Below are 26,484 nucleotides of genomic sequence, written 5' to 3'. Positions count from 1 at the left end.
ATGTGAGCTCACAAAAAATGCATAAAGTTCGCTTCGTATGTTGGCTTCTTATTCACGAATCATGATCCTAGTTCGAATTTTTGTGATTTTTTCATCTAGCAAGCTAGATGCAGATAGTTGATCAGGATATGACCCGATAGGGTAGTGATGGCCAATAAGCTGTGACGGCCAAGCTTATTATTATCAATAAGCTTTTTCATTAAAAGAAAAAAACTTTTTTATGGTTACTCATTTTTGAATATATTTTATCATATTTGCAGATAGATACAATTTGTATTCCTGAAAGTTTTGTGATCCTTATATTACAAGAAAACAACGTTGATCTGATCAGAGATATATATTTTATAAAATTATTAGGTATGTTTTAAATATTTATTGCCAATACAAAATAGAACTTTGTAATATGCTGAATTCTTCAAAAGATGATAATGATTTTCAAATAGAAATAGCAAAGGTATAGTATGCTGAAATTATTAAAGTAAGGATACTGAGGTGAACTTATTATTTGGATTGGATTACTGTATGAATAGGATAAGCAAAGTTTCGTCTTACGATGTTATCAATCTAACTAAACTTTTCCGATCATTGACAAAGGGAATGGTTATTATTAATCTCTCTATAAGACGTGCTAACTACAGATCCATAGATCATTATCAGCTTGTACTTGCTTTGGACTTGCTCGCTGACAAGCCACTGTCACCACCAGCGCCCGACGCCAGTCGCTCTTTCGTTTCGCCGGGCTCTTTCCACACAAATAAGCCGCCAATTTACCCCCACCGAGCTGAGAAGACGTCAACAGGCACAACAGACACGTGAACATTTGGCCCGTAAGGGTCTGAACTTGGGGGCTATGGGTTATAAATCAATTGTGCGGCTTTTAATAAATTGTAATTGAGTCGCGAGTTGCGACTTAGCCATGTGCTCATAGTTCATAGATACATTTGTAGGTCTGCGGCTACAGCTAAAGATTCAGAAACTGCTGCCGCTGCTTCTGCTGCTGCTGAAGCTGAAGCTGGAGCTGAAGCTTTGCTAGGCGGCGATTGGTATCACGTGTGCGTGTGGGAATGCAGACGAAGCGAACGCAGCTCGGCCACGATGTCGATGTTGATGTCGATGCCGATGCTGGACGTCGATCCTTATGGCTTGGCAACGACCCCAATCCATGGGTCTGGGCCTGCTGCTGTTGTTCTTGTTGTTCTTGTATACATGGCACTTTGCCGGCTGTCGCCACTTCTGCCGCTCTCAGCTTGAGCCTCTCCTCCTCTGAGACTCTCTTTGCCGCTTGCTTCAAAATCACGTAATGAAAAATGTTTTGTGTGCAATTTTTCTTTTCATTTGTTTCGTGCTTCTTCTCATCTTGTTGCCGTTGTTATTCGTTATTGTTATTATTCTTGCTGCTGTTACTGTTGTTGTTTGCGTGTGTGTGTGTGTTGAGCAGCAATAAAAACTCATTGAACATGAGTTGCTTTTAAGCAACATGAACAATTAATGCAACATATGTTCACCTCAGTCGCAAAATCGAAATAAACGCACAAACTCCAAATCCTCTCCCCTCTCCCCAACAACAACAAATCGAATTAGTTGGCAACGCGACGCAGCCACTGCCAATGCACGCAACCAGATCTCGAGACCGAAAACGAAACTAAATGGTGAACTTCATATACGCTACAAAATCAAAAAACTGTAAGTGAAATATAGAATATAGAAAGAGTTTATCACCATATATCATATCTTAAAGTTCATAGAAATATTTGTTTTAAATATGCTTTTTTATCGATTTTTACGTGCATTTTATTCATATGATCGCTAATATATTTTCTATTCTAATCGAATTTAAAATTTCAATCCAATATCTGAAGAGTGGCGAGTTTAAGTAATAGGTTTACTTTAGCGGAGCTATACCTGGAAAAAGTGGTCCACTAACACGATTGGCACTTGAAAAAAATTGAAATATTCCAATAGATAGAACGTTCCACTTTAATAAATCAATTTATTTCACAGTATCTTGTCTTTTAAATAAATCCAAAGCCAAATATATGTATTTACCTCTTCATCTTAAAATATAATACAAATGCCAACATTCCAAGAGCACCACGAATTGATTTCTAAATCTTGTTCTTATATCTGCCAAGATGATTCCTATAGCCTTGACAACTCTTTGAACATAGTGTATAAGAAATGAATTTCGTTACGATAATGAACTGCCACGCCTACCACGTCCACCCAAGTATAGAAAAGAGAGAGAGAAAAGAGAACTTGCACTATCGTTAGGCCTAGGCCAAACCACTTACCAATTGGCAATCGAACAGCAATTCTAATTGAAAGTTATAGGCTTATTTGCCAAAGCAAATCGCTCGATCGATTGCAGCGATACGAATTAAGGCAGCCAACGAGATACAAAACGCAATCGCAGATACATTTGCTCTGCAGATACAAATGAAAAATTGAAGTTTTAATTGTAACTAGGCGAGGCTTAAGGCCACCGGTTCACAGCGCTTCTTTAATTGCTTTGTGTGGCTTTCAAGTATTTGTTTTGCTCCTTTGCACGCTTCGCTATTTATGAGTAGGTATGCGTGCGTGTGTATGTGTGTGTGTGTGTGTGTGTGAGTCTCAAGAGTCGTTAAAGTTCTCACACTGTGCTGCTTTCAATAATTTATTGTCAACCAGTTAAATGGCAGTTCGATAACAGTTATATTCAGTCAGAATACAAATTTCAAAATATGATTGCCACAAATTTCGGCTTGGAGAATAGTGTGGTAAGGTAAACCGGCAATCAGCTAAACGCTGCACGTTGCCTTTTGAAGAAATTAACGAGAATTAAGCGAACTGCCCACCCAATGCCCAATGACGGCGACACATGCCTTCGAGCAGCCTCCCCAAGCCCAAGCCCAGGCCCAGGCTCAATCCCAAACTCTCTATGTTAGCGTACCCGGCAATCAACAGCATTCCATTTAATTTCCACTTTTTGCGCTGACCATTCGCACACACGAAATATAAGATATAACATATGTGTACATGCCAGGACAGGACTGGGGTCCAAATCAAAAACTTCCAAATCAAAACCAATAATAAAGTTAAATCGATAATTGAGGTCAGACTCGGGAGTCGGGCTGGCATTTTTGGCGAAACGCGCAACGCGGGGCCTTTGGCTCATATACGTGATCGTTTAACTGTAAATTAAATATAATTTACCAATAAGCATAATTACAATATGTAGTTTTGCTTTATTTTTTCGCTGATTCGTTGATACTCAAATCTCCATCGCGCCCGCTCTTTTTCGCCACGGCTCCACTCAGTTTGATGGCTTCAGCTAATCCCTTAAGCCAAAGCCCAGACGCATAAATCATCAAGCAAAGCGTTTTCTCATCCTATTTTTTTGATCAATAACTGTTTAATTCCAAGTGTCTAACCACTCGTCAGTCCAACGCGCGCCACTCAGCTCCATTAACTATATTTATATGTATATGTATATAAAAATGTTTTTTCTTCTCATTTTATTCCCAATGCATTCGCTGATCGATTGGAATTAATTTTAGACAAGAACGGCTCGACTCATGGGCGTAGCCAGGTACAGGGAGGGAGAGCAACAGACCCCCCTGATGATAAAAACTAAAATTTTAATACTAGGCTTAAAGTGTTTCGGTATCAAAATGATAAAATGGCAATTTTTGATAGAAACCTTTGCCTTTTCACTATCAAAATCACATGTTAATGGTGAACTGATTCTCCGGTACAGAAAATAAATTCGACAGTTAGTAATCTTGAAGTTGTGGACTTCTAGACTAATTTTTCAAAAAAAAATTTCTCATGCTCACATCAAAGTTATCGAGTTTTCATGTACTTTAAAAAATCTATCACTGATTAAATATCACTTCTGAAAAAGAAATAGATTCCAATCTATTAATTTGCTAATTAATTAAAGACAAACGAATTAGATGAAGAGCTTTGAAATAAAGTGAGTTTATGTTTGGATAAACTTTCACTTAAAACAAAACTGAAAAGCACTTGCTTTAATTGGCACGGGAAGTTATAGAAAGGGTCCATGAATATATATGCTTTTTAAGTCGGAAAAGCCTCATTCTCCAAAGTCCATTTCTGTCACAAAATATGGAAGAATATAAAACTGTTTTTGCCGATAGCTCCACCAATGAATTAAAGCCACTTGATAAATTTCATAGACTGAGTCGACTCTTGACTTAAACTGAAACATCATTTTTAAGCGGGACTTGCAACATACTAAGTTATAGTCAGATCAGCTGTCCTACCTCGAGATACTCTCAGACCACTGTTGCAATATTATCTTGACTCTAGAGTCTACACCAAATATTGCAACTGGAAGAATATTATTTGCCAGTGGTTAAACCACAGCTAGGTCTCTTAGTACAAGACTGGTCCTACGCTAAAGACTTCTCAGTCGGTTCCCCAAATTAATTAACATATACATACACAACAACTGGAAGACTAATAAATAATTATTAATTAATATCGAACTAGTGGTCGCTGCAGCAAAGCAAATGGATATAACACCAACAATTACGGTCATCCCGTCGAACCAAAAGTACGTAAGGAGAGCACTCTCGGCATACGTCAACAACCAGAAATTGGAGGAATGCGGATCCTTCAATCATGGATACGAATCAGTTAACCCAAACCGGCAAGCTGTGTACCCCGGAAACTGTTCATGTACAAACTTAACCGTCTTCGTACGACTCCGTATTGAACACTGAAACGCAACCCACGCACATCTCCTTACAGGAGACTCCAAACTCACTTGTCAACTTTATAGTCCGGTTATCACCAGATGGCTGTCCTGAATTAGCGAGTATTAGAAAATCTTATTTTCAAAATTCTATTCTCTAGTCCCATCTTTCAATTTCCACTCAAAACATAAACATAATATATTCCTCTAAGGAACTATTATTGATAATTTTAAAATTTAAATAAATAAATTTTTTTTTTCAATTTTCATGAGAAAATAAAATGTTTAAAACGAAAAAGCGATAGGGTATAAGAGTACCTATGTGAGTTCTTGTTGCTCATACAGAGAGACGGACCAACGAGCATAATCATTCTATTCAACTTGTCTTGCTGATCAATAAGAGATCAATAGGAATACTTTATGGGGTCTTCGGCGCCTTTTTCTGCCTGTGACATTCATTTGATACCTTTTCCATTTTTTATACAAATTTTAAATTGTATAAACACACAAAAGCTTTTAAAATTTAATGTCTGCTTGAAAACCGATTCAACCAATTAAATTGCAATTATTTTGCTAAACACCTCATTAAATTCAAATGCTTCATTTAATGCATTGACTTTTTATATAGAAAAAAACTAAACTCAACTCCCTCGCACCAAAAGAAAAAATGCAAACAAAAATATTGCTGTATTGTTTTTGCAATAATAATTTATTATATATATTATTTGTAAACTTTGCCGCTTTACGCAAGGCTTTGCTGTTGTTCGCTATTAGTAGTATGTTCATTTAATAGTATCATATTATTTTAAATGGTAATTATTGTAATAATTTTTGTTGTTTATGCAGCGAGCGACAAATGCTTGCATTAGGTTTTATTATTTACGTTTTTTTAATATACTGCTCAATGACTATTGTTATGACTACAGTTAATGTATAGGCATATATATATGTATGTATATATATTGTGGGGTGTGTGTGTATATAATAGCATATGAAGCGTTTAAATAGCTATTTAATGTCAAGTTTTTTAACATGTTTCAATTTCTTTTATATGACGCGCCTTATTTTGTGGAATCGCTTTACTTTGATTTAGCTTTAGCATATTATATATGTATATGTATATGTGTATATGTCATATTACTAATTTAGTTAGCTTTTTCTTTTAATGTCTAGGCAAGTGAAGTACTTGAAGTTTATTGTGGTTTATCAAATAGATTAGACTAACAGTAGTAGCGCTTAAAGTAGTCAATGCAATGCTAGGTTATTAAATAAATTAAAATCTTAGCATTTAAGTTCAACTTCACTCACGCCTTAACTAAATTACCCATGTTCATGTTTTTAGTTAAAATACATACTAAAAAGCGATTTCATAAAAAACTGTTCTTGAATCAAAACTAAGCTACTTTAGTTAGAAGCAATGCTAAAATGTTCTCTGGCTTAATACTAAATGCTAGTTATGCCAACTAATTATAGCAGACCACTCTCAAATTTTTAAAAGTCTTTGCTTGCCCATACATATAGTACTATATACAAAATGCTGGCAGCTACACACATATCTCATCATATATTTTCTTTCACATGTTAGTTCGTTCTTCAACTTCTACGCGATTTTTTTCGAATTTGTCTCATTTTTGTATTTTTCGCTATTGTTTTTTGGTTATTATATTTTATTTGTATTTATCTATTATCAATAATTTTATTTTTCCTTCTCCTATTATCTTTCTATATCTCTATTTTTTTCGTCTTATTATTGAACTTTCTCCATCCCTCACTTCTAAATTAGTTATTATTTCTTTCTTTTTTATAGTTTTTTTCTATGTATACTATCTTATTCTATTTATTCTCATAAATTAGGCAGGTGCTTTCTCTCTTCTCTCTTGTTTGGCATTTTGGTTCTGTTGCGACAAACCGTCGCCAATCTGGAGGCACTTGGAATCGAAATATCGTTATAGCCGCTTCGCCAAGATGCTTACTGTCTATCAGCGCCTAGTTAAGCGGCTTCCAAAAGAGCACCGAGTTCTTAAGAATGCCGGGGCCCGCCTCCGTAGAGTGACTTTTACATCCCGTCCCGCGTTCGCTAGCGCGCGGTCTTCACGTTCCATTTTCCACGCCTGAGCAAGGGACTCTATGAAATGCAAATAAAAACACAAAAATTGGCACATTTTTTAATATGAATAGAGTCTTAGAGCCCCTCAAATATGCCGACGGAACAATGTTAAAGAAACTATAGAAAATTCATTTCTTGAAGTTTGTTTGCTATAAGCAATTTATAAATATTTCTACTTCTATAGAATTAGAATTGTTGCAAGTCTCTGCCTTTGGATAAGATTTTGAATTAGAAAAATGTCAAAGTGTATATATGTCAAAAATTTCTATCTCTAAACTTCTGAACATATAAATGTATATATATTATGTATATAGATAATACAATTTTCTTCTAACAAAAAAAAACACAAGTTGAAAAAAAATCTTTGTTTATACACTGACATTTTTTTTTTATACGTTTTTATACTGATTGGATCTTTTATATATGAAGTTAAGAAGAATATAATTCTAACCATTTGAATACTACACATTGATCTGATATTGACAAGTATTTGAAAAATTCATCACTACTAGAAAGAATTCTATTTCATAAGCTTAAAGGTCGAGACAATCGATCGATTTTGAAGTTGAATCGCTTTAGTGTTTTCAAATTAAGACTCACCGGAGTAATTTTGCCAGAAGGCTCCAGTGGCCATCAAATCGATGCCGGGATAGCTCCAGGGGGCTGGCGCTTTGCCATTGCTAGCAGCAGCAGCAGCAGCGGCGGCCGCGGCAGCAGCTGCCAAGCTGCCTTCGGGAGTATTGGGCAAGGGGACATTGGCGGCGCTGGGTGGACGGTCGCGGTCTTCGCGATCGTGTTCGCGACTGGAGCAGCGGGCTTCAGTGTCGTGGGCGGCGCTGCCGCGCGATTGTCGCTCCATGGAGCCCTCGTGATCGGAGTGAGGCTCGCGCTTGAAGTGCGTGGGTGAGTCGGAGCGATTGTTTGCGCTGGCGCTCTGGGAGCCGCTCACCGACTTCTCGGACTTGTCGCTGCCGCTTCGACTGGCGCCATCGTTATCTATTGGGTGAGAGTGAGAGCAGAGGACGCTGTAACGTTAGCAATGCGTAGGGCGCAAAGGAGGAGATTAAGAGCAACAAAGAAATGGTAACCAAGTTAACCACCGATGTCCACTTACCTTTCAGCGTCTCCGCCACGTCGCCGCCAATGCTGCTCGCCTTGGCATCCGCTCCGCTATTTGGGCACTGGTCAGTGTCGCTATTGGCGCCACTGTTGCCATTGGCACTGGAGTTGCCTTTGCTATCGCCAACTCCCAGTTGCTGCTGATATCTTATGCGGATCTTCCGCTCCCGTCTAAATCGCTTTTGATAGAGAACTGTAAAGGATTGAGAAATGGAGCATAGAGTTGTTAATTAGTAAATATATTTTTAATAAATAAATTAGTCTTTAGTGTGTGTGTTTTATACTGCAATTTTATTGGGAAAACTTAAAGCAATTATTACGAGCTAACTTTGTAGCCCTGTCAAACAGCGTTTACAATCTGATCTGACCATATGGAATGAGAAAAAGCTAAAATTAACAAATATCTGTAGATTCGCATTGAAAGTTTTTTTAAAATTGTTTTACCAGAACTAATGCTGCTTATTTATACTCCAAAAAAAAACGTTATAATAAAAAAGTTTATGTATTTTAGAAAATAGAAATGGAAATATAACACGTAAATATTTTAATTTTTGCTACATATGTATATAGCCTGTTTATTATAAAGTCATCTTTATCAACTTGCAAGAAACATAAATAAAATTGAATATGGGTTCGGAATTCATATCGAAATATTCGTGCCACAAACTCAATTCGCGTATTTGTTTTGTAATAAACGATTATGGCAAGCGCCAAGAGAATCAAGAGTAAAATGAGTGATAGAGATCGTGAGTTGGTAATTCGATCGATTTAACATTGTTGCTCTGTGCCAATTCAAGTGCGCATCCGCCCAAGTGTATCTGTGTGCGTGTGTCTGTGTGTGGGCGCAATTATGTATGTTTATTGATCCTGACTAGCTGACTGACTCACTAACTGGCTGGTTGGCTGACTGACTGACTGACTCAAGACATTGAAACAGAAATCGCTGATCGAGAGACCAAAACGTCTCGTCATCGTCAAAACGCTGATCGGGAGAGTAGTCGAGCGTGGTGACAGACGTTGCAATCTACACAAGTATGCAAAAGTAATTTGGGGTTTCCTTGTTTGTTGTTGGCCAATTTCGCACAACCAGCGACTTCGACTTCGACTTCGACATCGACATCGACAGGCAAGCAGCACATCAATTGAGATTCGAATGAGCAATGAGTGCTTGGCATTGCACCCACGCTCTGTTTTTTAGAGGTGGTGCCCCCACACCGAGAGCACCACCAAAGCCTATGGAAATGCATTGGGCCAATTGCTGGCATGTTCTACAAGCACTCGATGCTTATCGCTGGCGTTATTATTAGTTGCAATTAGATGTCTGTGTGGCTTTTGCATAGTTGCATGCAATTTGCGCAACAACAAAACTAACTTCAATGTGGGACGGGCTGGCACAAAGAATGGAAAACAAAACACAGTGCTGGACTCGACGGTTCCGACATTTCTAAATGCAGAGTTTCGTTTACTGATTTATGTGCTGAGCCAAAAAAAACCTCGAGAGGGAGAAAGAGCGAGAGAATTAAACTCAGCCATGTCAGTTTTCAGCCGCAATTACAACTCAAGTCGAAGCCGAGCTGAAAGTTGGTGGAGAATTGAAATAAATTGCGCCTTTAGTAAAAAAATGCATTTTTTGTAGGTGTTGACGGCATTACAAATTTAAAGGCAACTTTAATTCCATTCAACTTAAATGAAGTATTAAATGATGTATTAACTGCAATTTGCCAATTTGGCATAATTAAAGCTTAAAGCTAGAGCTTAACCATAAGCGTTCATAAATACAGCAGCCTCGCCTTAGTAATTGGCTCCTTGGCTTCCAATTTCATATGTAGTCGATAGATCTGAGTTCCAACCCGCCCCTTGGGCAAAAGTTTTGACAACCCTTTTAGTGTTTTTAGCGTCATCCACATCGAAAGCATAACAACAACCAATTAAAAGATTTTTGTGTGTATGCCAAATGAAACTTTTTGTCTGTAACCAAAAGCAACTCAAATTCCACACTCAATTCCACACTCCCACCCTCTTTGCCCAGCGCTTTAACAAGTCATCAGGAGAGCGAACATCTTATGATGTGGCATCGTCGTTGCTACTTTTTGCCAATCATTCGAGTGTAACTAAATAATGAAATGATATTAAATTCATTTGAATTGTGATTTCTGTTGAAAAGGTCTGCCGGCTCCGTCGCCGGCCCCGGTCCCGCTCTGCTCAGCAGTACAGCAGCTTAAACCCTTTTTAGCCAAGCTACGACCACCACAGCGCCACATCTACAAGCTTGCTCGCGCTGCGAGTGGAGTCAAAAGGGTGTGGGGGAGTGTACTTGGGTACAGTGAACATATCAGGTGTCATTGTCATTTGAGTCAGTCCGCATTAAGCGCGCACGATTGGAGTCGGCATAGGCTCACTCACATCGCATCCTTGGACATTGTGTCCATTGTGATTTGTTCACAGTCTCAGGGCTGGGCAAGGCCAACTCACAGATCAAGCATGATTTGTCATAAATCAATTTGAATTAAGTAGATTTTAAATTTTAGCTGTGGTGCCCTTTGGAATAGAAATATTCAAAACGAACAGGCGTCCTTCTCATTTGCACTGACAATTAGACGTAAAATATATGATATTTTCTTTTATTGTTAAATGAAAACATTTCATTTCCTATTTTCCTGAATTTTTAATAGAATGTAAGCAAATAATGAAATATAGCAGCAGCTATCATAGAGCGAATCTTTAATTTGTACTGGAATGAAAAGTAAAAAGTATAAGTATAAAATATCTAAAAAAAATCTTGTTACGTCCCAGAAATTACTTTCCCTTGAATTTTACTTCTATTTCATTCAACTGAACCGATCCACGCAATATTTTGCGCGAAATTAAATCAGTGAACTGATTCCACTGCAGTGGAATCCTATTTCACTAATAACTTGTGAGTAGAGAATTCGCGTCCCGCGGACCTCTTAATAAAATTCGCTGATAAAAATACGGACTAAGAAAAAATCGGAGACCTGGTATGTTTAACGATTTTTCTTATACTTATCGATTCATGAGTAAAACAAATAAAATTTAATTTCTATAGTTATATTGGGCCGGAATTGGGACGGGATCGGGCCTTTGAAAAATTGACCGGAACCATTTACGGAGACGCTCTCGCTCACTGGATAACTAACAACTATAGATCAAACTCAATATATGTAACTACAAATCTTAATATCCGGGTTGTATAAAAGGAAATTTTCTTATAATATATGAGTACTGGTTTAAATAATTAAAGATGATATCTGAGCATTTTCTATATGATAGAAATTATAATTTTCGCAAAAGATTATTAGTAGCCCATTGAAAATTACTATCAAGCTGAATTGGTTAGTAAATTAAAAAGACGAGAAAGTTCAAAAACTCGGCTAGCTAAACCTACTGAGTGCTATGGGCAAGGTACACCATAAAAATTTGCAAGGATATTTAATATTAATACTTATTGATCTATAAATATTTCAGTAAATATCCTATGAAAGAATTAGTTGAATCAAAGAGTATGTTGAAAATCAGTTATTAATTTTGGAGTTTTACTTTATGCTCAAATTTAACTGAAAGGCAAACTTACCACGCAATTTACGCTCATCGACAAGTTGCCGCTCCAGCGAATCTTTAACCTCGCGTTCGCGTAGCACATCCATTTTGAGTTCGGCTAAAAGAAGAAAAGCAGGCAAAAAGAGAGTCAGGGGAGAGGCTTATATCAAGTGGCGGTCACAGGCAGCACGACTCTTCCTTGCTTTGATATCAAAACTTTGACTTGGGGCACCAGCTTACCTTTCTCGTAGCTTATCTGGCGCTCCTGTTGTCTGGCATTGTCGGCGGCCACCTTAAGGAGACTCTGTATATTCCGCAAGAGCGTTTCCGTGGAGCTGGCGGGCACGGCGGCGTGCGCGTCGATGCCGAGGGGACCCAGGGCCAAGCCGCCCGCGAGGGCTGCAGCGGCAGTGGCATCATTGGCAGCCAGCAGCGCCTCGTTTGGCGTGAGGGCGCCTCCGCCAGCGGCCGGCGGACCGTTCACCACCGAGGCGCCAACCACAGCGCTGGCAGCTCCATTGGCCGCAGCAGCAGCAGCGGCCAGCTGCGAGTAGTTGAGCGCACGCTGATGCTGCAAGGCGGCCGCGGCAGCGACCTCGGCAGTGGGTGAGCCATGGGTGCCATGGGTGCCATGAACCACGGCCAGATGATGAGCTTGGGCCTGATGATGATGCGAGACGACTGCAGCCTGCTGATGCAAGTGAGCGGCGGCAGCAGCAGCGGCGGCGGCAGCGGCCGCCGAACCCGTTGATAGATTATCACGCTCCGTGTCACTCAAATCTGTCGCAAGATATAACAACAACAACAAAAAGAAGAGGAACGTCAGTCAGTTGGGCAAAGATTCAGTGAGATGCTTATCGTTGGATTGTTGTGACTGAAAGCAAAGTTTACTCACCTTCGTCGTCTTTGGCCAGGCAGCGTTCGTCGACTTCAGATTGATTCTCATCGCTCAGGTTCTCCTCCTCCTCGTCGTCTTCCACGCCGATGATAGCGCCAGCGCCCACGCTGCGACTGCGCTCGTCCAAGCTGCGTGAGCCGCGTGGAGAGTTGGTCGTCGAGTGGCAATCGCTGCGCTCGCTGCCCGCATCACAATTACTGCCGCCATGGTCGGTGTTCCCGCCGGACTTGCTCAGGTTCAGCACCGGACTCTGTCGCGTGGGTGAGCCTACAAAAGACAACAACAACTCAGTCGCTGCCCCACACTCGGCCCACTTCATCTCTCGCTTACAGTTGCTCGAGCTCAGATCCCTCGGTTTGGCCTCACGCTCGCCCACCAGACTGCCCACCCGCTCGCTGGCCGCAGCGCAGATCGCCTGCTGTCGCTCATCCGTGCGCTCCTCCCGCAAGCGCTCCAAGTGCTTCACTATATCCTCGTAGGCAGCCCGGCAATTCTCCCAAATCCCCGACCGAGCCAGTGCGTCCATATTGGCTGCCGACATGCCCGCGTTCTGCGCTGCGGCCTTCAGCATCTGACTCTCCGGCCTGGCGTGCAGCCCATGCGGCGGCATTCCGGGCGACATCAGCGCCGCAGCCCCCGGATGATGCGCGTTCATTTGCATAAAGGCCATGTGGTTAATTGGCGGCGGATTGTAGCCGTTGGCCAACAGCGGCGACTTCTCCAATCGATTCATATCTGCAACAATGGATTTGAATGTATTTCATGAATTGAAATATTATAATATGTATTTAATTTGGTTCGCCTATTATTATTGCCATAATCTTAGTGATGGAACTAAATTATATTTTAATTATTATAATATTCTCTAGCATATGCATATAGTTAGATGGGACTGTAAGTAACTTAGAGCTGTACCAAGGGATATGCAAAGACAAAGATTAAAAACTCTTTGGTCAGCTTAGAAGCCACACCGAGAACCCAAATTAGTAAGCGAATCGGTTATCGTTCGTCTCTTATTCGTCTCTAGGTTTATCACAACCTTTAGTCCTTGTTTTTATCTTTTAGTACAATGAAAATGAGAAGTTCATATTCGTGGAGCTTTATTCATTCACTTTCACAAATGAACGAAATGAACCGAAATCAGTTATATACTGGATGGATACAGAAATTTAAGGGAGTCTAAAAATCGAAATGTTGAATTCGCACTATTTCGGAAGATATAGGGCAAAACGTGAACACATCCACTGAGACAAGTCTCCCCTGATGCTTCATTCCTATCATTCTATGAATTGGCTAAAATTGAAGTTTTTGTTTGTTAAAAATTATTCTGAATTATTATAATTATGATAGGAAATGTTGTATATGAAAAATACTTTCCAATGAAATTGAAATTAGATTTTGAATAACTTTTGAATCCAATTTTAAGTTAAGTATCAAAATATGTAAAATGCTGTTCAAATTATAGCTCTACTCTAACATAAGCTTTACATTCCGTTTGCCACCTGTTTGTATGCCTACAGATGCAAATACAAAAACATGTGTGTGTGTGTGTGTGTGTGTGTGTGTGTGTGTGTGTGTGTATATATAGAGAGTCTATTGTCTGCACGCGCAGACTAAACACAAAAACTAAAAATACAAAACACGCCACAGCTGCTTTTGCTGCCGATATACATACATATATATATCATATATATATATGTATACATATCTATGTGTTAATATATAACAACAGTATTTGCGGCAGCCATTTGTTTGCCTAGGCACACACACACACACATACAGAGGGAAACATGCAATTTGTGTGCTCTTTAATGCGTGCAGAGCGTCACTAAATTCCATAATTTGATTTAATGTAAATGCAAAATATATGAAATGCAATTATATGTTGTTGTTGTTGTCAATAAGAATGTTGAGCGCTTAAAGTGCCGCAAATGCAATTAACTAATAGTTGCAGTTGCATTTGTGTGTCTATATGTGTGAATAGTGCAATATCATTCAAAAATCAACGCCCCTTAATACTCTCTTCCCTGTGCGAGAATGACTTGGCGAAAATGAGAAAGACTTTAAAGAGAGATCTTCCAAAGGCGCCGGCGGCGTCTAGTTCTGTAGAAAGAACATGAAATGTTTTATGTTTTATGATATTACGCATTAATAGAAATAGGTAAGTGTCCAGGGCGTGACTGATATTGTCGAGAGGCATCAGCAAATCATAGTGCTGCCTATTGGCATATGAAAAACACACAAGCTACAATACAAAAACAAAATCAATTAAATCTTAGCTGAAAATTACTTTTTTCTTGCTCGTATCTTTGTAAGCAATGTACTTAAACATAATTACAATGGCAGCTCAGGCAACTACAACAAGCAGTCATAAGTTTACAAGTCCGACTCCGAAGTCGAAGTCGAAGTCGAGACTCGAATGCGATTTCCTGTACAAATCACATGGCTTGGCTTGGAACTTATAACGTTTTCGCTTTGATTGCTTCAGCGGCTTCAACAAATGGCCATTTATCCGAGTTGCGAGCTGTGAGTTGTGAGCTGCGAGCTGCGAGCTGCGGCGAGCTGTGATTTTCAAGCTGGGAATTTCGAAGAGATCGACAATTGTATGCATTGTGTATCTGTAACTCTGAATGTATCTGTATCCGTTGTGGGCTAACTTATAATCAAGGCATCAACAATGCCATTGGCCCGCAACGAGCAGCGAATTGAAAATTTTTGAAGCCAGCGATACCCAAAGCAAGCGAATTCCTCTTCTACTTCTTTTGCTTGTGGTTTTTTGTTCGCAAATGTTTTCATTATCATTTCAAGTGCGTTTCTTGGCCAATTGGCAATTGTATTTATGGTCGTGGCCGTGGCTGTGGCGGCGCCCTTGGCCTTTGGTATTGTGAGAAAATTTCTTGTTTTACTTACCACTAATATGGCCATTCTCATATGCATAGTCACCATTGTCCAGGCGATGCTTCTTCAACTGCGGATGCTGTGAGAGATGCGTGGGCGGCAGCGACAGCCCAACGGGGCCACGTTTGGGCGGTCTACCCGGTCTGGAACTGCGGAATTGCAGAGAGTTACTGTTGGGTTGAAAGCAATGACAATTGTCTTGGTATCAGTATCAATATGCTAAAGCACACTTAGAGCTCAGACCAAATAGGCTTAAAGCAATTATATGTATTTTTTATAAATAAAGTCTGTCTGTATATTGTGCCGCATAGTTTGTTAGTTTTATATGATAAAAGATATAGTACTAAGTCGTACTCCTTACTTGAGAGTTTTCAGGGCAACTGTAAATGGTATAAAGGGAGTTTATAATTTAGTTAAATACAGGCGAGGCAGACCCCATAGAGAATATGTCTATATAGTCGTTGATCAGGCTACCCAGCTGATTCTAAATCTATCGAGGAGACACCTCGCGGATGGGGTCACCGATTTGGCTAGAATTTGTATATGTTGCAAATCTGTATATAAAGGCAAATCTTATAAGAAGTTGCTTTGTGTTCAATCCTATTATTTATAATCAATAATAGACTTTCCATATCCACCAATTTAAGTAAGTTAGGTACAAAGGTTAACCCTGTATACGTATAATATACACCCATACAAATTTGGAACCGTTTATACAAATTTGTTCTTGATCTTTAACTAGGTGAGCAGATTTTGTGAAAATATACGACTAAAATAAAGATTAGGTTAGAATTATTTGGGGACTTCGATGATACACAGATATTAGTTCTATTATTATTATTATTAGAACTAAGATCTCTTCGAAAATGCTTTTTAACAAAGGCAAAGCCTTTTGAAAACTAATATGCTGTACATATATTAAAATAACTTTAGAGAGTTAATTAATGAACTTATATGATAATATGATTTTGTATTTTATTCAAGTTCATTTCGCAATTCATGCCATTCATAGTTCCTGAGCAATTGTTTATTAAGATCTGCTACTGCCCATTCCTAGCACGAATTAGAACGTTAATTAGCTTTTGTTCGTAGACGGCCCCCCATGGGCTGCTGCTCGTAAATGTCTTGCAATTGTAATTATCTGTCATTAAAGTAGTACAGGAGCAAATAAAATGGTTAAATTAGTATCTAAAACTAGAACTATTTTTTTCCAGTAATTTATGCCTGCAATTGCAGCTATTTGCTTTTCAAATATTTAAATAAGACTTGGGCAAATACTTGACGTTCTAAGCACAGCGGGAAGCAATGACAAACAAGATAAAGATACAAATAGAAAAGGTAACTCTAGCTACGTCTGCGTCTGCAGCAAATACTGAGAAACTAGCGGTAGCAATAGCAGCCACATCAGCAAACATTACTCAAGTGAGCCAAGACAATTAAAAACAAAAAATAAATTATGCTCGATTCAGTGTTTGAGGGCGGCAAACAGCGTTGAAGGCAAATAAATACAGGTAGCATGGATTGAACAATTTATAATTGTGCGTGGGGCGTGGGGCGTGGAGTCAGAGCTCAGAGCTCAGAGCATGCCAAATATTTACAGTTATTTCAACAACAAATATGATGGTAAATATAAATATTTGCATGTAAAAGAAAACGCCACAGATTTAATTGTGCCTCCGACAACAATAACCTACTTGTGTGCTTGGCCTAGGCGGGTTAGGCACCAGCCCAGAGCCTCTGACTCATAAGCAAATGCAAAAAAGCCGAAGCGTAGTAAAGCTTGGCACGGCCAGCTTCATAATACACTTTGACACGCCCACCACTAGTAGTGCAAGCAAGTTTGAGCTGCAGCGCCATCTAGCGGGAGTGGAGTAGAGGGAAGGAGAATCAAACATAGTTTGGGCCGGACATAGAAGTATCTAGATGCCAAATTTGGTGTCTCTAACTTTTGTAATCTCTGAGAGCTTGTTGCTCATACATACGTACAGACGAGCATGATGCAATCGACTAAGCTTATCTATCTGAGCAAGACTGCAAATGCAATCTTCTCCCTGTTACATGCATTCCCACAAAATCATGATACCCTGCTCCATTTCAAAGTGTATGCAAATAAAAAAGTTGTGGCTGTAATGCCAGCGAAAGTGTTTTTCTTATTTTGGAACAACAAGCGGAAGGTCGTTACCGTCTATGACGTGCAAAACACTCGTGTTAGTGTCAGTCAGTCACAACCTAATGAATTTACAACTATGAAAACTACAACAACAACACAACAACAACAGAACAAAATACACCTGACTGCGATAAGGACAGGGCGTGAGTGGAAGCGAGATAGCATGAGTGAGCGGGCGCGCTAACAACTTTCATTGGAAAAGTTCTGTCAGTTGAATGTCGTGCTTCATGAGTGATGAAAAGTCCACACACACACACACACACACACACACACACACTCTAATATGCACACAATTTGTCTTGTTTGAGTTTGCTATGAAATTGGGTTTCCTTGAAATCTGTCATCCATAATTCTGCTTTTGATTAACATCTCCACTTTGTTAGCTAGTCCAACAGTCTAGCATTAAATTGTTTAGTTGCTTATTAACGACTAAGCTTCGTTTAGTTTCTTGACTCACAAGCTAAGATAGTCTCAAGTGTATCAATAGAAGATTTGATTCCAAATTTCGACAGAAGGACCCAAACCACAAGCGTATGGGACGTTTAGTCGGCCAAAAGACAAAAGGCAAACTAAAAAGGAGCAAAGCAAAAGAAAAGAAAACCGGTCGAGAGCGAGTTAACCTGTTTGCAGCTGCAGCTGAGTCGAGTCGAGTTCGAGTTCATTTCAATATAATCAAGGGATAGCCGAAGCTGTTAATTATTGACTTGTGGCACAAACGTTCGGCCGAGTCAAAATATGCAACAAAATGTGTGCTAAATGTGCCACTTCAGTGGGGCAGGCGTCTCTTGTATAAGGCCATCAACATAGCTGCAATTGCAATTGCGCGCGTGAGGCGTTGCCAACATTTGTCAGCACACAAGCTGAGACTCTCTCCCTCTCTCGCTCTGTCTCTGTCTCTGTTCCTGTCTTCAGAGCTCAGAGCCTTAACCCACTGCCTTGGGGGCCAATTGGCGAATTGTGTGAGTGTGTGTGTGTGTGTGTGCGTTTGTCGCTTTCGCAAATTGGCAAATCAATTAAATTTATGGCCACGTTGCCACCTTACGCGTTGCACGTTGCATTTGATTGCAGTTGAATCAATGCAGCAATTAAGTGCCAGCAAAATCTCCATATTTCAATTATGCAAGCCAAAGTCGTTGGCAGCTGAGAGATTCCAGCTTTTAATTGAATCGACATTCGTAATTGATTTTTACAACTCGATTGCATGCCAGCCAACTATTAGACAGCCCACTGGACCTTCATGCCACATTTTGGGAGTAGGCCGGGGTCGGGGTCCCAAAAGGCGCCACAGTTCAAAAGACAGTTCACAAGTTCAGCAATCGCAGTCCCAATCGCATTTGCATGCAACTCTATACGCAACTGGACTCGGGACTCGGGACTCGGAGTCGGAGCCAACTCGAGAGTGCATTGTAAAGCGACATGCAAATGCACAAATGACATGGCATTAAAGATAGGCTTACGCTCCTATGCTAATTGTGGGTTCGAGCTCAGCGAATTGTGGCTAGAGCAGAATGCACAAAACGAACCGCTGGGCAACAACAATTGTGAATTGTGAATTGTAAACAAGCTGCATTCACAATGAACATTGCCAATTGTATTCGCTTCGCCAAAGGGCGACTAAAGTGTTTACATTGCCGAGTTGATCTAAACTGTGCCATGAGTTCGTTAGTGCCCTTCAAAGCGGCAGCTACCAATTGGTGGTTCGATCAATGAGCAGTAAATTTGCAAATACTACTGCATTACAAGGAATGACATACTCGAATTCTAGATTTTTAAAATAAGGAATTTTGTTGGTAAATTTACTGATGACACCAATAAATGACCTACTGACCATATGCTGGATGTCATAACATCTCCATGCTAATTTCACCAATGTTTTTTATGTAACGGTAAACGATGGGGTAAGCAACGCTGGTGATTGATAACTGTCTGCTCACCAGTGAGTCGTAGTTCAGAATAATAGTAGTATTGTTATAAGTTATATGTGCTTTAAAAAAATAAAAAAAAAAAATAATTAAATTAAATAAGTGGCTAACTTAGGCCCCGATAAAGATAATCATAACGATGTTTGACAAAATTCGGTTCAATTCATTATATGAAAAGAGTTTATTATGTGTGAAAGGTTTATTATCGATTTAAATATATGTATGAAAAGTTTATTAAATCGATTTTAAAACAATTGCGAAAGAAGGGAAAAAAGTTTGAAAATCAATGTTTCTTACAGACCAGTTAAGCAGAAATTAATATAGTAAAATTCTATCATCAAATTATTATCAGCCACTAAACTATGTATACGGAAAATCAGAGTTGTATAGTTGTATACTAAGGAAAATATCTGTACTATCACTTGTGCATTCTGTCGAATACTTTCGATTATCAAAAGTAGTCTTTAAAAGATTTTATTGTGAACGTATGGAAGTCAAAAATAATTTGGAATGCCACCCACAAATTTTGAGCACTCCTTGTGCTTTTTCTTCTCAAGTGAAGCAACAATAAGAAGAACAACATTAATATGAGTAAATAACAAATGCAAGCGCAGTCAGCACTGGTTAATTAAAGAATTCGGTTAGTTTTTTTCTAGGCATGACTATAATTTTTGTCTGCGACTTTGGAGCTCATGTATGTCGCTTGTCGTTGTTGCTGGTTGCTGCTGTTTGTTGTTGTTGTTGTGTTGTGTTGTGTTGTGTTGTTGGCTGCTTTATGTTGGTTTGAATGTGTTTCTACTTTTTGCTCACTTCAATTTTCAATTGGCGTGCTAATAACTCATTTAGTTCGCATACAAAATTACAAGCATGCTACGTCGTTTGTTGGTATCTACACTTTTTGTTGCTACTGCTACTTGCGACTTGCGACTAGTTGCCGATGTGGCAGCCACTTCACTTGCCGCGCGTCATTCTCCTCGGGCAGTGATGCTGCTGAGAGGGAATGCCAGTTGCATTTGGCTTTCAAATAGATGTGTATGTATTTCTTTTTTAATTTGGGGTCTCTGTAATTATTTATTATAAAAATAAATTGATCTATTGTTGCTACATTTTAATAATATTTACAACAATGTTGCTTTTGTTGTTTGGTTACACTCAATTAAGTAGCATTTGCAAAATGCAAATCGCACAACAACAACAACAACAATAATAATTAATAAAATGAAACTCACACCTTGCAGAGCGCCAAACTGTAAAATTTGCAAGTTTTTGTTTTTTGATTAAAATTAAATATTAAATAGAAAGCTAGCCGGATCTGCATGTTAAAATCGATTTGGAAAACATTATTAATCTTGTGTTGAGTTTGCAATGTATTTAAAACAAAGAATTTAAAAACAATATTTTCGCAATTTATAACAAGCTTGGCAACCGGCAAGCTCAATTATTCAAGTTGATTTCAAATTTGCCAAGCTGTCATTTGCCACAAGCTATAAAACAATTGACGATTGTTGATTTTTTTTTTTGGCATAAATTATAGACAAACATGCACATGTTGAATCAGTGGCGCTGTCGTAATTTATGTCAAGTAATTTGTAATCAATTTCATGCATTTAATTGTTGCAATTCCTTTAGATGATAACACAAATAAAAAAAAGCAACTCAGCTGCACTTTCAATTTGCATATTTCACTTGGAGTCGAACTAAATGCTTCAATCCTTAGTTGAAAGGTGTGGCACAACACCTTGTTGCAACTCTTGGGGGCAACGAGCAGACAGCCGAGCTGACGGCAAATATCAAATTCAATTTATTGCGAACTGCAGCTAATGCGTTGCCAAAACCAATTGACTGAGGTAAACTGACAGACTGACTGGCTGATTGACTGACTGACTGTCAGATTGTCAGCGTCTTTAATTGCAACACACACATAAAAAACAGAAAAATTATATACAAAGGTACAGAAAGCTCTTGAGCAAGCCCCCAGAAGAAAAGAAAACCAACAAGAGGCAAACAAATATAATAAAAAAAATTATTGCAACTTAACAAAAACAAAACGTATTTGAGCGCTTAAGAGTGTTTTTTAGAGTGAAAAGCCCCGCACAACATTTAACACAAATACTCAACAGAGCTCAGTTCCTGCATCCTCCATGATCCTTAACAAGCCCAAAAAGCTCACACTGAAAATTCCATTGACACGCTCTATTTGTTGTCTTGCTGCTGTGTTTTTTTTTTTTTTTTGGTGGTCGTGGCTGTGGGCATTTCCGCATTTAGTCAAAATTAATTGATTAACAAAATTCATTTTTTTTTCGTTTTGTTTTCGCTCTAAAAACTCTCAAGTGCACAGCTCTGATGCGATCGATTTTGGATTTCAGCAAATTGCCATAGTTTTTTATATATATTTTTTTTGTATTATACTTGTGTGTTTACCTCTCTGGCGGCTTGATCGATAGGCATCTGCAATTAAAAAGAGAAGAATAAGAGACAAGTGAAGTATTATACGCAAAAATGGAAACAATAACATTTGTTAAACGACAGAGCGAGAGAGAGGAGGAGGGAGAGGGTAAGGGAGAGAAACAAGGCAAGGAAACATGAAATATAATACGGGGCAAACAGCGGGAAAAATGCTTCAGTTATGGGACGACGCATGGCGGGCAAGCGGGTGTGAAAATGCACACGCCCTAACCCTTGCCCACCATTTGCCCCTCTCTGCTCCTCAAGAACCCAACAACAGTTTGTAATTACCCCAGGTCTCAGTGAGCACACGCAGTGGGGTGCAACTACCTACCGGACCCCGGACCACGGACCACGGAGCAGGCTCTAAAAATTTGCCAACTGCCTTTAGCGGTTTTTTGCGTTTACCCTTTTTGCTCCACTCTATATAGCTATATATATATATATATATATAACATACATGTGCTTACATGTGGGCATTGGGTTTTATTTTTCGGTCTCTGTCAGCGCTCAATTCTCTACTTGTTTCAATTTAGCGCAAGTCTTTCAAGCTAATAATAGGTTTAACCGCATTTTTAACTGTTTTTCAGTTTTCAGTTGGTTGCATGTACTTCCAATCCCTTTGTTTTCTGCATAACTCGGAACCACTTTGAAACTTTGGTCAGCATGCATGGTCCTGCATGGGTGTGCGCACTTTTGGGAACAGTCTTTCTATAATTAACTAGATGGCTCTCAATTATTCCTCGGAATAGCTCTAACCGATCTCTAGGCAGTGAATAATTAAGAATAATTTAAGCTAAGCTTACACACGACTTCTATATTCCAAAATACTTCCAGATTCATTCTCGGATTCTTCACTTAGCCCATGATAATGCTAATTAACAAATTCGAAACCTCAAAAATTAAGTTGTCATCGTAGAATAAGTCAGGGGTACCACAAAAATCACTCGTCAAATTATTCCGCGTATTGATGTGAGAAACAGAGAAATTAAATTGAAGTGACATTTAATCGAAAGTGATTCACAGCTTAAAAATAATAAACAAAAAACATAAAGAATTTTTCTTCAAATAAAATACAAAAAAAAAATATATATATGAAATAAAATAGAGAATTAATCTTTTATTCTGCTTATTAGTTTAGACCTCAAAAATATCGACAATGAAGAAGACAATGAAGAAAATATGATTACGAAAAAGTCCTTAAGATTAATTAATTGAATATTCTTTAAAAATACCTACAAAAATATATGTTTGGGAGTGTTAAACACACTTAACATTTATTGCAAGGATTGGGACTAATTTGGCTTAATAACTTTTAGTTTGTTTGGTTTAAGTATTGCAACTAAATTTTGATTTGACTATGCAATTATTTTTGTTGTTTTTTTTAAATATATATAAATTGTAATTGAAAAATACCAAAAATATGTGCAAGTTGATCCCAATTCAAATTCGCAAATTAAATGCTACTTGTTACCAATGCTAACCTTTGCTAAACTATATCGGCTATTTATAGAGTTTACAAAAAGGGGTTCCGACTATTTCGCGCTGTTGTTTTTTCCGCTGGAACGGAAACGCTCTTGACAAGGCACCACACACGTCGAATGCTTTTCCGCTTAGAAAACTAACTACAACAATTGTGGAGCAATGGAGAGGCTGAAAAACTGTTGGCCAACTATAGTTAGAAACGTTTTTGAAATTTACGCAGTCTGTTCGGTCTGTTTGGCGCGCGTGTAGCTAACAAGAGATTGAACAAGTGAGCAATCAAAGGGGGCGGGTGGGCTGGCATTGCATTTACTTTTGCATTGCGTATTTCCGCCAAATGTCAACAGAGAGAAAAGTTCTTTTGATTAGTTGGAGGCGAGGCGAGCGCATCGATCGATATCTCGATATTGAGTCGATTACGAAAACTATTTACATTGCAAGTGCGTGGGCCGGGGCTGGGGCGAGTGCGAGGACCAGGGCGGAGGCGTGGCTAGCTCACGCAATGGGCTGTGTGTGTGTGTGTGTGTGTGTGCGCTAAACGGAAACAGGAAATGAGCAAAATTTTGCACTTGCGCGAATTCGTACCTGGCAGTGGTGCAGTCCCTGTAGAGTACATCAAAGTCCTTGCAGCTAAGCAGCTTGCAGCGATTGACGCCCGGCTGGATGGCGCCCAGGCCACGTAGAATGCGCACCTGCTCTACATTGCAAACCAGCGGCACTATGTCCAGCCGCTTGAGCTTCGTGTAGACCGTATGCAGGCCGCCCACCAGATGCTTGAGGAAGAGCTCGAAAGCCTGCGGCAGGCAGAGCATTGTCTCATTGCTAATGATGAAGGCGGCGACCTTCTGGCCGCGGTACTCCACCAGCTTGCACTCGTTGGCGCTGGGGTCCGAGGTGGAGATGGGCGGCGGCGAGTTGTAGGAGCGCGGCGGCACATGGTGGTGCGCCGCTGCCATCAGCTCCAGCGGCGACGAGGCATGGTGCATCATCTGCAGCGAGTTGAGCAGTCCCAGTGAATGCGGTGGCAGTCCATGTGGCATGCGTGGCGCCAAGCCCGTGGGCAGGGCGCCACCTACATGCGGCGGCGGACTCAGCTGATGATGATGCTGTTGTTGCTGCTGCTGCTGTTGTTGTTGCTGCATTTGGGCCATCATCGAGTGATTCAGTGAGCTGACCGGACTGGGACTAACTACGCTGCCATGTCTGGTCGGACTGCTGGGGGGCGAGCTGGAGCCGCGTCCATTGCCTGTGTGTGAGTTGCGTCCATTTGGACGCTCGTCACCAGCGCCGCGTGAACTGTTGCTGCCGTCGCGTTGCTGCTGCTGCTGTTGCTGCTGCTGCTGTTGCTGTTGCTGGTGATGACTGTGATTGTGATGCATCAACATTGCTGTCGTGTTCATGTTGCCACCAGCCAAGAACTTTTGGTTAAGACTGAAGCTCAAATGATTGTGGTTGATTGCCAACGAATTGTTGTTGTTTATATTGTTGTTGTTGTTGTTAATATTGCTCTTGCTTATTGGCTGTTCATCTGTTTGCTGTTCACTGTATTCACTTGTCGCCGATTGGTTTTTGGCATTAACAGAATCCATGCTTCGACATTTGGTCAGCACACAAAATTTTTGTAGTTTAGCCTTTTGTCTGCGTTTTGTTTAATTATTTGTTGTTATTTTCGTGTATTTTTTTGATTTAATGGCGCGTTAATTTCATGTTTCGATTTCACTGCGAAAAAGAGTAAGCGCGTAGATTATAATTAATGAACTTTTAATTCATTTTTAATTGTGTATTTTGGACCCAAGCTATTATTTTATGCAAATTGTTTAGTAAACTAACTATGAAATGGAAGCTATTTTCATTAAATCTGTGAAATTGTTCAATTTATTTAAGATATGAATAAGAAGATTCGAAACGCGACAGCATCGGAATGTTCTTTCTAATTCTCGATTTAGTCTAAAATTTAATCGAAGCATTCCTTTTTTAACCTATTTAAGAAACAAGCTTAGTGCAAAATAAAATTATAGAAAAATTTTATTCAAAGTATGATTCGAACAAATTTTATTACAACTTCCAATTATGCATTGCAAATGTAAAATCTATAAATTTCGTTTCATTCTGTACACTTTTAGTTTGTTAATTTACCTCAAGCAAATTAAAATTTAAATAAACCACAACACTTTGAATTGAATTCTCATAACACTCGCGTATTTGGTTTTTGCAAGTATAATTTTGTTAATCTTACAATTACTATTAATTCGATTGATAGTTTACTTGAACTTGCTTCAATTGCATTCACAATTCAACTAAATTGAAGTTGCGTTTTCAAGGCATTTTCAATAGAATACGCGTGCATCTTTTGCACAAATCAGAATTTGCGATTGCGACTGCGATTGCGATACGACACCGAATGAGGGAAGCGCCAATCGGACAGCGAGAGAGAGAAGACGCAACGCAACTCAACACACCGTTACTCGTTACCGTACCGACGGCGTGTCACTGAGCTTTTGGGGCTGCAGTTAGCTCTACGACTACTGCTGCTGCTGCTGCTGCTGTTGGGCTGCACGACGACGACGACGACGCCGACTGCTGCTGCGAATTCGAGAAATCAACGAAACGAATTGCATTCGAATGGGAATCGTCACTCACTCCCACACTTCAATTGCTTAAGCGCGAATGAGCGAGCGAGCGAGAGAAAGCACTCACTCCCACTCAGAAGAGAGAAGCACACGTGCACATATAGAATTCGAGTGTTATTTTTTTAAGCCACCCACAGCAATGAGAAACGCCTAGTGCCGTTATATACCGAGGTTCATGCTCGTTATACCGATTGTCAGTCGTCGTCGCGAGGCGAGGCGGTGCGAAAAATGGGAAATGCGCGCGCAAAATTTTTATTGCATTACCTTTGCCTTCGAATGACAAATTCGTAATGAAAGGCGAGCCAAATGTGTTTCGTTTCGTTGCCAGAGAGCGCGAGCCAGAGACCTTACCTCGACGACGTCCACGGCAGCAGCAGCAGCAACAGCAACAGCAGCAGAAGTTGTGGCAGCAGCAGCCCCCAACAACAATGAGCGTGTGTGTGTGAGTGTATCTGTATCTGCGATTGTGCAAACCCCGAAACGATATGTATTATACAATGTTATGCCGTTTGAATTGTACACCAATACAAGCAAAAAGTGGGAGTGGTATACCATT

At 39.7% G+C, this 26,484-nt stretch overlaps 1 protein-coding gene across 1 annotated transcript; it reads right to left on the bottom strand.

Annotated features, from left to right (window-relative positions):
- Positions 1-4,691: 4,691 nt before the first annotated feature.
- Positions 4,692-26,162, bottom strand: LOC108608177. Its single transcript, XM_033294753.1, has 11 exons — positions 25,435-26,162; positions 23,884-25,017; positions 21,793-21,819; positions 15,292-15,428; positions 12,712-13,116; positions 12,379-12,648; positions 11,724-12,263; positions 11,518-11,601; positions 7,921-8,118; positions 7,407-7,802; positions 4,692-4,810 (listed from the first exon to the last, which is right to left on the bottom strand). Exons 2-11 carry the CDS (start codon positions 24,885-24,887, stop codon positions 4,692-4,694), a joined length of 3,180 nt encoding a protein of 1,059 aa, XP_033150644.1. The 5' UTR covers positions 24,888-25,017; positions 25,435-26,162.
- Positions 26,163-26,484: the final 322 nt, after the last annotated feature.

The sequence above is a fragment of the Drosophila busckii genome, unplaced genomic scaffold, assembly GCF_011750605.1.
Source record: "Drosophila busckii strain San Diego stock center, stock number 13000-0081.31 unplaced genomic scaffold, ASM1175060v1 chrUn_07, whole genome shotgun sequence".
Taxonomy (NCBI): domain Eukaryota; kingdom Metazoa; phylum Arthropoda; class Insecta; order Diptera; family Drosophilidae; genus Drosophila; species Drosophila busckii.
The sequence above is the reverse complement of the archived record's forward strand: the minus strand, read 5'-3'. Positions and strand labels throughout refer to the sequence as shown.